We start from the raw sequence: 13,348 nt of genomic DNA on the forward strand, positions 1-13,348 counted from the left end.
GATATTTAGGATACGAGCGATAACCGTTTGTTTCTCTATTTCTGTTTCAAACTTGTTTCTGATAGATTTGGAACGGCAATCCGCTTGGCAATGCAATTTCATTTTTCTATTTCTAGAATAAAAATTTGTTCCGTAAATAGGTTTGGAACAGAAATGAGAATTTAAAATTTTCAGCATTTACGTTTCTGGAACATAAATAAGAATTTTTCTCATTGCTCACTCCAACTCTCTCGTTCCCCATTGACGGTCACAAGCCACCATCCTCCAGCCTGCCATCTGCCGATCATCGATCCACCGTTCCTCTAGTCGCCGTCCACCCGTTTGTCGTCCGCGAGTCATGAGCTCTTTGGTTGCCCATCCACGAGCCCATCGATTGTCGGCAACCTAGAAAGTTTATAATGTTATCAAACGAATTTCTATTTCAATAGTAAAATTTTGATTATTAAATGCGTTTATCTGCTCAAAAACTCATCCATAATAGAAAGACAAAAAATTAATTCAAGTAACAGAATAGTTATCATTCGCACTTTTAGCATTCTTTGCGAAATTTTGGGAAATATCATGCGGCATAAAGCGAGCTCTCTCTATGTCTCTCTCATACTATATTTGCCTCCTCTTTCTTACGCTTGAATTCTCCGCTACGGATATAGTGAAACCGATGATTCTTTCATTCTAAATGTTTCAAAATCATCTTGGCAATACTTATTTGAACAGATGAAATGCATATTTCACTTGTCGGTTTACTCCCGCTCTGCATTTATCTTTGGCGACTTCTCCTTCGAGAGATTGAAGCAATCTCCTAAAGGAGTGTTTTTGGGCTTTGCATTCTACATTCTAAATCTGTCCAATGCCATGTCAATGTACTTCTTTTGAGACAATTTTACCAGTTTCTTATTATCTATCTCTCGTGATACTCACCCAAGAATCTGGTTTGCTGCTCCCAAGTCCCTCATTTCCCTTTAATAACATGAGTTTGCTTTTGAGGTAGTAATAGTAAATTATTACTGAGGTTCGACTTACGACTTAATGTGATGGCATGTTACAACTGAAAGTAAAAATATAGCTCCGCTTTTAAGCTAACAATAATAAATTATTACTTGACAAAGTAATTTACAATGCGACTTACCATGCTAATGTAATATTCATGAAGCTTTTTTTTTATGAACTTACTAATCAAAACTAAATCCTAGCGATGTAAATAGTAAATTGCCACTGAAGTCAATAACTTACCAACATCGCTATGCTTTTAAGTCAATGTGATAGAAACTTATGAAACCTTTCCTAAGTTTACTAGTCAAAACTGAATCTTAGCGGTGTCATAGGAAGTACCATTGAATTCAATAACTTACCAACATAGCTTTGCTTAAAGTAATAATATTAAGTTATCACTAGAGTAACTAATTTATGATTCAATGACGACATCAATGTAATACTAACTCATGCATCTTTTGTCATATATATTTACCTACTCAAAACTAAAGTTCAGCGGCGTGAATAGTAAGTACTGAAATTAGTAACTTATCAACATAGCTTCGCTTTTGAGATTATAATATGGAGTTAAATCTAGAGTGATTGATTCACCATTCAACTTACGATGTAATAGTAACCGTAACATTTGAAGCTTTTCATAAGTTTACTAGTAAAAGCTAAATCGTAGCAGCAGAGTACCAAGTTACTACCAAAATTATTAACTTCTCAATGTATTTCCACTTTTGAGGTAGTAAGTTATCTCTACGGACCAGGGGAATTAGTAACTTTACCGGACCAGTGTATGCTAGCAATGTCTAATTGCATGGTGAGTTATCAAGCTGTGTAGAAATTTGGCACTAATATTAAAATCGTACCTTATTAGGACAAGAACAAGATATAGCAAAGTGAATAAATAAAACAAATTTAAAAAAGGACAGGCAGAGTATCCCCATCGCTTTGTTGACGGGCAAACAAATACATAAAATCGATCCACCTAAATATGTACCCACTTGACAGTTCCATATAAGATGTTGGTACGTTCCTAACAAATAAACGTTCATACGAAACGATGCTAATAATCTATAAAGCTGTGATTTAGCTATTGCTTTCGAAAGTTACTACCGTTAACCGATTTACTAGAAAAATATATAACCAACACATAATCTACTAACGTTCATTCACTTCTAAAAGTAAATGATTATTGTAATCTTCAAGAATACTTAGCACGATAAATCGATTATTTTGTTAGTACGTAATCGATAAATAAACATTGCTACTCGTACAATTGAAACAGATTTAACAATCTACTAAGAATTCATAGCGGGAATCCTTACCAAAAAAAAAAAAGAATTCATAGCGGGAAAAGAGTCATTTCGTCCATGAGTTATAGTTGTTAACCGAGACTACATAAACGTAAGCACCTCGTAATGTCCTAGACAAAATACTCGTTCCCTTATAAAAGCAAATGTTTGGTCCAAAGAGCGAGAGTCGATTTACTTAAGTCCCTTGTTCCTCGGTAGTTCGGTAGTAGAACGATCGACCGTTAACCGATTGGGTGAGGTTCAAATCATACTTGGGGAGATTTGTTACTTATCGCTTTTTTGACCTAGCGACCCCTGTCCTTTTCCTTAGTTTCTAAACTAGCAGAATTGTGGGACATCCAAAGTGAGAAGTTGATTGTTGTTGTTGTTTTTTTTTTTTTACTCTCTCGTATAGGTGAACTTGGTTCGTTCAATTCTTAGGGAGAAGAAAGATTCACTAGGAATGAATGGGAAGACTGGAGTAGTATCTTCATTAGCCGGAAGGAATTTCTCTCTATTAGAGTCAATCGAAGAAGGAACAAGAACAATGTTAATATTTACTTAAGACTTTATAGTGGTAAAATAGTAACGATGGTTAGTCAAGGCTACTCATTCACTACTTCAATTTACACTATGCGGATCAAAACTCGATTTTGGTGAATGAAACTTTAGAAATGTGCAAGATCTCAAATTATGAATATCCCGTAAAACAAGTAAATTTTAATCTTCTAAGAATTAATATCATGAAAAAAAATCCAAAATCTATATAATTACGACAAATTTATCCTAAACTAATTTTTGAGTTACAAAAACTCCAAACTAGCACCCCCTGATAAATTTACCTAAAATTGATATGAATTTACACATGGACTTGCCATGTTAATTGAGATTGCTATCGGAGATGGCAAAACGGGTCAAGAACCCATATTTTAACTCATATTTAAGAGTGCGAGTCAAAATAGTTGCTTAATAAACTCAAATGGATCATAAATGGGTCACTAACATCTTAATGGGTCTTAAATAGATTTTAAATGGATCATAAATGAGCTGGCTAACTATCTTATAAAATTAATATTTTATTTTATTTTTTAATTATAACATTGTCAACAATGCTTTAGTAATATAATATTTTTTTTAACAATTCTTGAGTTTTGCTAAATTAAATTATATATGGAAGTATTTTAGTAATATGAGTTGGGTTGAGTATGTGTCGGGTATGAGTCGTTAAATTAGTATTATATGAAAATAGGTAAAAAAGAATTGAACCATATTTGACCCGATTAAAACCCAACTTAATTCACTTGTTTGACACTTCTAATTGCTATCTATCATCCAGTCCAACCATTTCATGGTAAATATTGACGGATGTATCATGTCTATTGTAGTTTGGAGTTTTGGGTGACCAAAAAAATTAATTTTAGATAAATATATTATAAATGCATCACTTTAAGGTCAAATTTATCGTAAAATATATGGTTAATGCCATGGACAATTCAAAACTAGTACGCCTATAATAAATTTACTTCAAATTATTTTTTTCCATAAAAAATCATAAATTATTATACTTATGACAAATTTATCCCAAACCGATATATCCGTGACAAATTTACCCTCCGTTAGTTTCGTTAAATCTAACTATTAAAGTGTTAAGTTGTATGACACGTGGCAATTGACGGGTGTATCGGTTTGAGATTTTTACCCTCTATTTATCGTATGTGTATCCGCTTGAAATTTTTCGTGATATTAATCAAATTTAACGGAAGGTAAATTTGTCACGTGTACATCACTTTGAGATTTTTTGTGCTCAAAAAAATTAATTTAGGATAAATTTAGGATAGATATATTAGTTTAAGATTTTTGATGATAAAAAAATAATTTAATATAAATTTATCACAATTATATCAGTTTAAAATTTTTCGTGATAAAAAAATGTTTTCATGGTATAAATATTCAAATATATGGGCAGGGAGTATTAACTTTTCTTATTCGATATAGGGAAAGGGAAGGCTCATATCTCGAGAATTGACGTCAGGAAAAAAATAAGTTTATGTTCTCGAGATTCGGAAAGAGTCGGAACTTTTCTTTTCAAAAGCAAAAGCAAAAGCAAAACCCTGTAACGTGCTACGTCAAATTAAACACGCTGCCGGTCTCCCGTCGACGTTTGAAACACCCCGGCGATAATTTATAGACAAAAATATTGGCGGTCTAGTAGTACCAACAGGGCGTACCCAATCCATTAATCAGTCGACACGTTTCAGAGTGGGACCCACTATTCAGAAACTCATTTCCCTTCTCTTTCTCGCTGCAGCAGACTGGGTCCCATCCTCTGAAACGCATCATTGCAGTTCCCACTACATCTGTCTCTTTCCTTTCAACTTCTTCCTCGTTCAGACAATCCGCATCAAATTCGAGAACTTGAAGCGGTTGTCTCTCCCAAATTTTTAGCAACCCTTTTGTGTGGATTTCTTCAATTCGAGATGAAAAATCTCAGCTCCTTTTCCATTTCCGTTTAGTTTCTCTAAGGAGTGTCCTGGTCCTGACCCAAAAACAAACGTTGGAGCTGAGCAGGGGGAGACCTGTTTCGGAGTCGAAGCAAATCAAGTTCTGGTTTCAAAACCGAAGGACCCAGATGAAGGTGAACCCATATTTTTTAAGTCTCAATCAGTCTTTTTTGTCTTTAGGAAAAAAGAACTGCTTTCTAGGAATTTGACTGAGATGTGTTGTTGGTGATTTGAACCAGACTCAAACGGTAGCGCCGGGAGAATATATAATGCTTGTATTTGACAGCCTGGAAGCAACGAGTCGTTTTTATTGATCAGTTCTAGCAACCTGGCCTGACGACTCGTTGCATATTTAGCCAATTGCTGGCTTCTTCACGACTTCCAGAGATCTCCATTTCTAACTATGGCTTCTGAACTTTTTCCATCGCTGGCTGCCACTGCTTTTGCCGCTATATTATTCAATTTTCTTTTGAAGAGAAGGTCAAGTCAGATCAGGGCAGCTGCAAATGATGCGATGCACCGAGTTGCTGCTTCAGGATATGACTACGAAGTATTCTTGAGCTTCAGACGACCTGATACTCGAGCAGGTTTCACGGACCTCCTTTATACCAGTCTGGTAGATGCAGGAATCCGCACATTTAAGGACCTCCTTTACACCAGTCTGGTAGATGCAGGAATCCGCACATTTAAGGACGATGAAGGCCTCCGCAGGGGGGAAGAGTTCAGCCCAGAACTTCTCCAAGCAATTAAGCGGTCGAAGATCTCAATACCTATATTTTCCAAAGGTCATGCCTCTAGCGCACGGTGTCTCAAGGAACTGGCCCAAATGGTGGAGTGCAAGAAAACTGGGGGACAGACGATCATGCCCATTTTTTATGATGTGGCACCCTCAGAGGTTCGACACCAAACTGGGGTATATGGAAAGGCATTTCGTTCACTTGTAAGTAAGCGGCGTTCACTTGTAGGTAAGCGGCGATATGACGAAGAGACAATACATGAGTGGAAGGCTGCTCTCGAACAAGTATCGTTTCTAGACGGATGGGACCTGCATAGCATGCCCAACAGGTGACTGCTTTTAGCATTCCATCTTATGTGCCTTGGATTATTGAAACTCGTTGCATTTCATATGGTTTCGTCTCTAGATTTGTGTTAGCCTTGTTGAAATTGAATTCTGTGTTATTGAAGTTATTCTTCTCTAGATCTGTGTTAGCCTTGTTTAAATTGAATTCTGTGGCATTGAAGTTATACTGTAGAAAACGCGCTCAGTAATGGCACAATCCCGATTTTGTCCATTCTTATTCCAAGCAACGCTTTTTTCCGGTTCAGTTCATTCATTTACTCTAAGTACTAATCCATCTGCAATGGAAAAAATCCTTGAAGAACACACTTCGAATTCATCCTGTCAGAGCATAGTTCAAGTCAACACAGTTTTCTAACTCATTGTCTTTTGCCTCCAACAAACACTAGGCGAGAAGGTGAGTTCGCAAGAAAACTTACCCAGAAGGTTTTCAATAAGTTGAAAAAGGCTTTTCTGGTGGTATCAGATTGCTTGGTCAATGTCGACAACCATGTGGATGCAATCATGGAAATGATAGGTGCTCGGACAAGTGAAACACGGATTATAGGAATCCACGGGATGGGTGGCATCGGAAAAACGACTATTGCCAAAATTATCTACAATAAGCTTTCACACGACTTTGAGAATTGTTGCTTTCTTTGCGATATTCGAGAAAGGTCAGAAACTAATGGCATTCGATGCTTGCAGAATCAGCTCATCTCTGACATCCTCGAAAGGGAATGCATTGATATAAAAGATATTGATGGAGGGATACAGACAATTAAAGACAGGTTGTCTAATAAAAGAGTCCTCCTCCTCCTTGATGATGTGGATAAAGGGAATCATATTGATGCACTTGTAGGTAAGTGTGATTGGTTAGGAAGAGGGAGCAAAATTATTATTACTACAAGAAACAAAGATATTCTTGGTTTTCCCGAAGTGGACCTTAGGTATGAGCTTAGCGGCATGGATCATGATCAATCTCTTCAACTATTCAGCAGACATGCCTTCAGAACAGATTATCCTTCGTATGTGTACATCGACCAATCCAAGAGAGCGATAGAAATTGCTAGAGGTCTTCCGCTAGCTCTTGAGGTCATAGGATCACTTTTATGTCGCACTAAAAAGGAGAAGTGGGATCTCACATTGAAGAAGTTGGAAAATGTTCCACATGCAGTAATTCAGAGTGAGTTGAAAATAAGCTATGATGCATTAGATGTTCAGCAACAACATATATTCCTCGATATCGCTTGTCTTTTTATTGGATATGACAAAGATATTCTGGCCCATTTTTGGGATGAATCTAATTTTTTTATGGAAGATGCCATGGAAGTTTTGCAGAACATGTCTTTGATTAAGATTACAGAGGATAATAAAGTGTGGATGCACGACCAAGTCAGAGACTTCGGAAGAGAAATGGTTCGTGAAGAAAGTAACATGAAAATAAAGAAGCAAAGTAGGGTGTGGGATCATAAGGAAGGATTGGATTTGCTGAGGAAATATAAGGTAAAATACCTTGTGCAATAAATCTCCAAGTTACTTATGGACATTTTCTTTTCAAAAAAAGGCAGTGACCTTTTGTGTTCTGTACTACCATTGTGATCTACTCAACCAATATTTTTGCTCTTTTATGATTAAAGGAATGATGATACTCAACTCAACCCCTTAAAATGGCGGACTTGAATAAATGGGTTTCCCTTTGGCTTTTTTTGTTTTGAAATGTTTCCTTTGGGCAGGGAAACAAAGAAGTTGAAGCTCTTCGTCTCAAGTTTGACCATGAGAGGCACTACTTTTTTACCTGTGAGGGCTTTATGGGACTATCAAATCTAAGGTTTCTTGAAGTTGACGGTTCGCTGGAAAACTTTCATGCAGAAAAGAGGCTTCTTTGGGACGAATTGCCATCAAATGTTCTTCCAATTAATGAGAATTCAGATCTCCTTCCACGATTACGATGGCTTTCTTGGCATAAAATTCCCCCAACATTTAATATTACAAATTTTTCCATGGAGGATGTGGTCATTCTTGATCTATCCGAGAGTGAAATTACGCATGATTGGGAGGGGTGGAGCCACATGAAGGTGTGTTTATATGCTAGACAACACTTATTATTCCGTCTTATTTGATGCAAAAGTAATCTTTGCATGAATTTTGTTTTACAGGTGATGAAAAATTTAAAAGTTCTGAATTTGACCGATTGCCATTTATTGGAGAGAACTCCCAACTTCTCTGCTCATGTAGGTTTAGAATGTTTGATCCTACGGGGCTGCAGCGAATTAGTTGAAATCGATCGGTCGATTTGTCAATTGAAAGGCTTAAATTCCTTAGATTTAAGGTATTGTAGGCGTCTTTGGAGGCTGCCGGAAGAGTTTGGTGAACTTGAAGCTCTGAAAGAACTTCAGATTGATCACACTGCAATTGAGGAAATCCCTAATTGTCAAGGAATCAAGAATTTAAGGATTTTCAGTGCATCTTTCTGTGAGCAAATTGCACTTCCCCCCACAATCGGAGATCTTGCAAGCCTTGAATACCTATCTCTAGTAGGATGCAGATCGTTGGAGAAACTTCCGGATACATTCGGGAATTTGGAATCGCTGATTGAGTTGGATATATCTAGCACGGGCATCAAAGAACTACCTGATTCTATCGGAATGTTGAAAAATTTGAAAGTAGTGAAGATGTGGAATAGTGACATAAGGAAAATACCTGATGCCTTTTGGACGATTAAGAAGCTCGAAAAAATAGAAGGCGAACGTACAACATTGCCTGGAGTCCATGTGATAATTGGCAATTGCATCTATAGGAATCAATCCCTGAGGAGCTTGAGATTGAAGGGGGTGGATATACACGCACTGCCGAGGCTTCCTGAAAGTCTTATCACTCTGGAATTGTCTAGGCTGTTCACGCACACATTTCCAGATCTCTCAAACCTTGCTAATTTAAAGGAATTATATCTGTGGTTTGGCCGACCTGTTTATGATGTGAAATCTGATGAGCCTGTAGAAGAAGATCCGATGCCACGGTGGATTGGGAATTTAAGCAAACTAGAGACTCTGGACCTGACCACTGATTACATGACCACCTTACCGACAGATATTAGTAGTCTCCTCCCTCGACTCCAAAAACTTGCCCTCAACTGCCGTAATTTGCATTGCCTCCCAAGCCTTCCCTCAAGTTTATTATCCTTAAGTTTGAATTCTTGCAAGTCATTTTGTTCCATGGATCTATCGAATTTAAAGAAACTATCATCTCTTGTGATTTGGTGTTCTGCAATTTCAGTGATTCCAGGCCTTGATCTTTTGGAGAACCTACAAGAATTGAAGCTTGGGAACCTTCAGCGGGTGGAGATATTACCTGATCTCAGTAATTTCAACAAACTAAGAAGTATTCAAGTACATGATTGTGACAATCTGATTGAGATACAAGGCAAACTACCACAATCTTTGGAAGGATTGGAGATTTCTTCCTGTGGATCTTTACAAAAGTTGCCTAATTTGTCAAGCTTGAAGGGACTGCAAAGGTTTGAATTACATAAATGTGGATCCAACTTGAACTACCACAATCTTTGAAAGAATTGTGGATTAATTCCTTTGGATCTTTACAGAAATTGCCTCATTTGTTAAGCTTGAAGGGACTGCAAAAGATTGTCATAAGTAAATGTTGTAATCTGGTTGAAATTCAATGGGAACTGTCACAATATTTGGAAGAATTGGGGATCTCTTCCTGTGTGTTGTTACACAAGTTGCCTGATCTGTCAAGCTTGAAGGGACTGCGAGATGTTAACATAAATCGTTGTGGGAAATTGAATGTGGAGGCCATTTCTTGGCTTTTTTCAGAGAAGTGAGTCAAATCTGAGGGAGAAGATGACGAATGGTAATCTGAATCTGAGGGAGAAGACAACGAATGGCAGGGTGAAGATGAGGAATAAGTGCACGTTCTTTTGAAAGCTTCTTGATCCACGACCACAAATTGTTCCGCTGTGTTCATACTTCAAAAAAATTGAGGTAACTTATTTCATCTGACAGCCAATGTTTCCCTTTTTAACAATTAAACTCTTTTCACAGATATGAACAGAGAAGTTTCTGCACTTTTTATTAACCTTTTTATGAGTTGATGTCTGAAAATCTAATGAAGGTGTTGGAACTATGGTACCTCCGTATAACCAGACTGTTCTTAATTTTGTAAAAATATTTGTTTTCTTTTAAAGTTTGGTTTGGCTTTTTCAGCTATATTTTCTTTGGATGGTTTCCCCTTGCTTTTATGTTTCCCAGCTGGAGGTAAGCATGTTGATCGCATCATTTTTTTCTATTATGTGACAACCTATTAGAGATCCCAGTCGATTTGCGGCTTCACATATTTTGAAGTCGATAACCTCGCTTCGCATTGGAGATGACTTCGTTATACTGTAAACAATTAGATGGAATGTGTGTTGGAAGGTCATAGCACTAAGGTTCTCATCCTGGAACTTTGCGGCATAATCAACAGATTGTTGCAACTATGAAGACAGATACTATGTATCAATATGCTTATGTTCAGAGCATTTTCCAGGAAAGTTGTGCTTCTTAGTGTGATTTACATATGTTAAGGAGAAGTTATAAAATGGAGAAAGAGGAATTTCACTTGGGTAGCAGCATCAATAGTTGGTGCAGCAAAACTTCCATCTCCAAGGTATCATAAATCATCTTATAGTCAAGGTTAAGTTTAGTAATATTGGTGCCTAGGACATATCATAAGTCTCACTTGGGGTCTGAAATAATGTAAATCGACCCTCGTGCGATCTCCGTTATTGCCTCCATTTTCTCCAAAAGGTTATGCCTAGGTGGTTATCTGCAATAGAAGACCTTTCATTCACCTCAAGTTATACTAGATGACTCTTTTAGGTGAATGGATTGACAAGAAGTGCTAAGGGAGACATCTCAAACACCAGCTTTTGCCGGTTTCTAACGTTGACGAATTAAGGTTTAAGAAACTTACAAAAAACTTTCTGTGCAGGAAGCTGTGGCTAATTGGGAAGGTGTATAGATGGAGACTGAAGAAAGGCATGAATGATGAAATTTGATGTTGACCGTTTTCCCTCACAATCTTGGGGCGGTAAACCCTGTATTCGTTTGATGCGAAAATGGTGTTCAAGGTAATCTTACTCATGAGCGTGATAGGCACTCAAACACAAGAAACAATCATTGTCGGAATTCATGTATACGTGTCCCACATTTTGATGCTGTACTCTGGCTTTAACTGTAACGTACAAACGCCAGCTTATTATACAGTGTCAAGGACTTAGCTGGTCTCTTGCACAATGAGATTTGAATGCTTGTAATTGCCAGTCTATGCTTTAAAATGACGAAGGAATTTCAGTTTTTCAAGTTTCCGCTAATGTTGATTCCTGCATGTCAGAAATAGAAGGTAAAAGCTTACAGCTTTCGTTTCCAAGACATTCAGATCATTCTAACATCTCTATGCCAAGATGACATGAAATTATTTACCTCTTAAAAGTTGAAATTCATCAGAGGTTGCCAATTGAAATGACACAAAGTTCGGACAAGATCATCATTTGTTTCCAAGATGGCTTGATTTAACTGTTAATCTGCATAATTTCCTGCCAGGGGACGGTTGAAGAGCTTGGTTGCGCTGAGAAATCTCTTATGTGCCAATGAGCCGGCAGTAGAAGGTAGGGTCACCGATTGAAAAGTGGTCTCCCTAGACGGTCTCTGTTTGAACCCGTTAATTGCCAAACCGTGCAAGCCTTACAGGTCCAGAATTCACGCACAGCTGCTAAATATGTGCAGTTCAACACGAGTTCAACCCCCAAAAATGTATAAAAAAATGAAGGAAAAAAGCAGCGTGATTCAGCTATGGATGCCTTAGCTCAGCATTGCATCCACACATCCTTGTTAGGTTTTATCAAGTCTGGTAAACAAAGCCACGGGCCCCAAATTAGATTGACAGGTAAACTTGCGAGCACATTCATTCAATAGGTGTCACAGAGTTTTATTTGCAAGGACGATATATTCAACTTCATGCTATTTGCATTCCAAGTGAATTTCAGTAGAGATCCTATGCATCTTGTGGTGGACACGGTAAACAGATTGATAGAATGTGTTACGTGGTCCAGAGCTACCTAATGATCTTCGAGATATTAGCTGCTGACTTAGGAGCATTGTACTTTAAGTTGCTCTTGGCATCGGACTCTTAACGCAGCCTCAATGCAGAAGCAGAAGAATTCCTGGAAAGTATAAGATTTACTTTTGTCTTCGCTTCCGTATTCCTTCAATAATGTGTCCATGACGACTGTGCACAATCTGCATGTCTCCGCCATTAATTCCATACCATAGTAGACTAATGGTCTGCGAGGCTGTTACCATTTCCCAATTTGCAGAAACACACTGATCTTAACAAATCCACAAAGTAATTGCTTGTAACGGGCTGCTACGACTGAAACTACCGCCTTACCTGCTGCACGTTGGATCTTCTGCAGATCCATCACAAACATCCTCAACCTGACATTTCACATAAAGAAGGTTAACAATAAAACAGCCCTTTGTCTCCATGAGGGTTGAAGGTCTAGCGTCCCTCTGTCAAGATCCCGTCCATAACTTCCCCAAAACCAAACCCCACAGCCACAACAAAACCAACCCCACCCTCACCCCCAAGAAAAGGTGTTAATAATATGGAATGGTGGGATTGGGGCTGAATTTACAACCAGGGCACATTTTAATTCTTCCAGGAGAAGAATTTTGGATGTTGGTGGGATGAATCACATCCTGCTAATGACATTAACGAAAAATTCCAGGTTCATGGTGAAATTGCCCCTTGAACCCCAAAATTCATTAATAGCGAAGGAGAAACTAAATCATAAAAAGAGCCACGACTCATGGGCATGATGTCACAATCGGCTCAGGACATTTTTCAGCAAGAAACCAACAAACAAAAATGACATTTTAAATCACCCAAGTGTTCAGACAAGATGTCAGAGTTGCTATTGATACCGTAGGCCACTTGAATGTCTGTATAATCTGAGTCCAAGACAAAGTTAGACCACCAAAAATCACGACTTGTCATGGAGAAGAGAATCAATAGGACATGACTTTGGGGTGGTACCATTTCTGGTACCAGTTCCACAACAGGTGCCTAGAAAACTCTGCACCACTCTGTCCAGCTAAGACAAAAAGCATAATTTAGACATTTTAGAATTGGCTACAGCCTACAACATATCTGGCCTCGTAGGATCAATATACCTGTTTCAAATGCATTAGTACTTCAAGATTAGATGCCATAAAATTTGAGCTTCAAGTGCTTGCAAATGAAAGTATCACTAATCCCATAAAGTTTCCAGCAAGTGAACTTCGTAATGCTTAGCTGGAAGTCTTTATCCACTATATGTAGTTATCCAACCAACTTGAACCTCCATGGCTTAACACGTAACAGTCAATTCACACAATTAAATACATCAACCATAGGTGGTTCAGGTAAAGGGTTGTTTGCAACCCATTCTGCTTGTGCTTGGTTTGCAGGGGGATTTACCA

General features: G+C 37.9%; 1 protein-coding gene and 1 long non-coding RNA gene across 2 annotated transcripts in view; one reads left to right on the top strand and one right to left on the bottom strand.

The window, feature by feature from the left end:
* The first annotated feature begins 5,744 nt into the window (after positions 1–5,744).
* The window catches only part of LOC115753688 (disease resistance protein L6-like), a 420,087-nt gene continuing 412,483 nt past the window's right edge, over positions 5,745–13,348 (top strand). Inside the window, exons 1-3 of the mRNA XM_048273242.1 lie at positions 5,745–5,836; positions 6,239–7,334; positions 7,565–7,906. Of these exons, the coding sequence (XP_048129199.1) occupies positions 5,826–5,836; positions 6,239–7,334; positions 7,565–7,906 (1,449 nt within the window). The 5' untranslated portion in view covers positions 5,745–5,825. The remainder of the gene's footprint in view (positions 5,837–6,238; positions 7,335–7,564; positions 7,907–13,348) is intronic.
* LOC125313590 overlaps positions 10,388–13,348 on the bottom strand; it is a 108,406-nt gene continuing 105,445 nt past the window's right edge. The window contains exon 4 of the long non-coding RNA XR_007197253.1: positions 10,388–10,486. This is a non-coding gene — a long non-coding RNA (uncharacterized LOC125313590). The remainder of the gene's footprint in view (positions 10,487–13,348) is intronic.

The sequence above is a fragment of the Rhodamnia argentea genome, chromosome 1 (genome assembly GCF_020921035.1).
Source record: "Rhodamnia argentea isolate NSW1041297 chromosome 1, ASM2092103v1, whole genome shotgun sequence".
Lineage (NCBI taxonomy): Eukaryota > Viridiplantae > Streptophyta > Magnoliopsida > Myrtales > Myrtaceae > Rhodamnia > Rhodamnia argentea.